This window comes from Augochlora pura, unplaced genomic scaffold (genome assembly GCF_028453695.1).
Source record: "Augochlora pura isolate Apur16 unplaced genomic scaffold, APUR_v2.2.1 APUR_unplaced_6468, whole genome shotgun sequence".
Classification (NCBI taxonomy): Eukaryota; Metazoa; Arthropoda; class Insecta; order Hymenoptera; family Halictidae; genus Augochlora; species Augochlora pura.
This window is the reverse complement of record NW_027587040.1, coordinates 1-1,335: the sequence shown is the minus strand read 5'-3', so window position 1 is coordinate 1,335 and position 1,335 is coordinate 1. Positions and strand designations below refer to the sequence as shown.

Here is a 1,335-nt window from a genome sequence, read left to right as displayed (position 1 = left end):
TGCGTATTTATCAAATAAGACGTGTTAAATATTTGTAGAGAAAAATACGGGAAAATAAATAAACAAAAGTATTTAATGTGACCTATTTGATAATTATAAAGTTAATCATGATTGGAATGGAAGTAAAGACGCAACAAGTGGCCATTGTAAAGTAACCAGCTTACAGGCCCCCCGCAATTTCATAATTTCTGCCAATTATAGTAAATTTTTCTTTAATTTATTGGAAACGTTCTGAATGATACGTTGCTTCGCGATGTTGATGCTACAATCTTTTTTAAACAATCAAACACCTCTGCTCGAATGAACTTTGTAATATTGACTTCCGCGTCTGGTGACGTTGGTCTACACGGTATGATAACGTCTTCACCTGCAGCAACTTCTACCTTACGTAAATATTTCCGTGCCACAAGATGAACATCTTCCGCTAAAACATAACAATTCAACTCCTTAGTCCCAGCAGTTCGATGTTACAAAAATCGCTACAGATTTATTTACATTACAATATTTTCAGAACCTTGTACAATTTAATATAAATCCGAAGTACACTTACATTCGACATACACATAAACCCAGCTGACATCAGTGTCGGAATAATTGCGACTTACGTATGTAATGGCTTTATATGAACAACCATACCACTCAGTGTCCCCGGAGATTGTATTCGGTCGATAAAACTCGTACCAGTAGGTACCATTTTCATCTCGATATTTGTTTATTTCGAGAGGCGATGTATGAGAGTAGACTGTTTCTTCCTGTTTTTAAAGCATACGCTACAATTATTTTCTATATTATGAACAGTTTAACTTCAAAGTTTTACCGCATCTTATTACTTCATCACTTACAACGTCTACTCCGTGAATGGGATAAGCGAAGAATATGTTTGAATTTCCAGAGCATATTAGCCGCAAAGGATCGCCCTCTTTTAAAATGATTTCATCAACGCTGGGTGACATATGTGGTTTCACAGCGATCAAGTCTAAAACAAGAGACAGAAAAGCATGGTGTCCCGAAGGTTACTCGCAACAGTGAAATGGTGGATTCCTGAGGTCGCTGGAAGTAACTTTTGATCCATTGTATACTTGTCCGCGCATAAATTATCGAAACAATTGTTTAATTCACTCGAGTGTGAGGCAGATGCACATACATAAACAATATTTAGAGGAAAACGTGCCATTGTACGAGGAAGCTGCGGCAAGAAAAAGGCGGCCGGCAAAGCATGGGAAGAACGTGTGGTCTCATCGAGATAAGCTGCAATGCACGGAAATGCAATGGAAATAATATTCAATTTTCCGCATTGTTGTTTAGGCGAACGCAGATGTGCAACGGCACGCACAT

General features: G+C 38.1%; 1 protein-coding gene across 1 annotated transcript; it reads right to left on the bottom strand.

Moving 5' to 3' along the window:
- Window positions 1-242: 242 nt before the first annotated feature.
- LOC144478024 (uncharacterized) lies at window positions 243-1,013 on the bottom strand (the record flags this gene model as incomplete). The annotated part of the gene is made up of 3 exons (XM_078195746.1): window positions 843-1,013; window positions 551-752; window positions 243-424 (listed from the first exon to the last, which is right to left on the bottom strand). Coding segments are annotated over exons 1-3 (495 nt in total), but the record flags the coding sequence as incomplete, so codon positions are not given.
- Window positions 1,014-1,335: the final 322 nt, after the last annotated feature.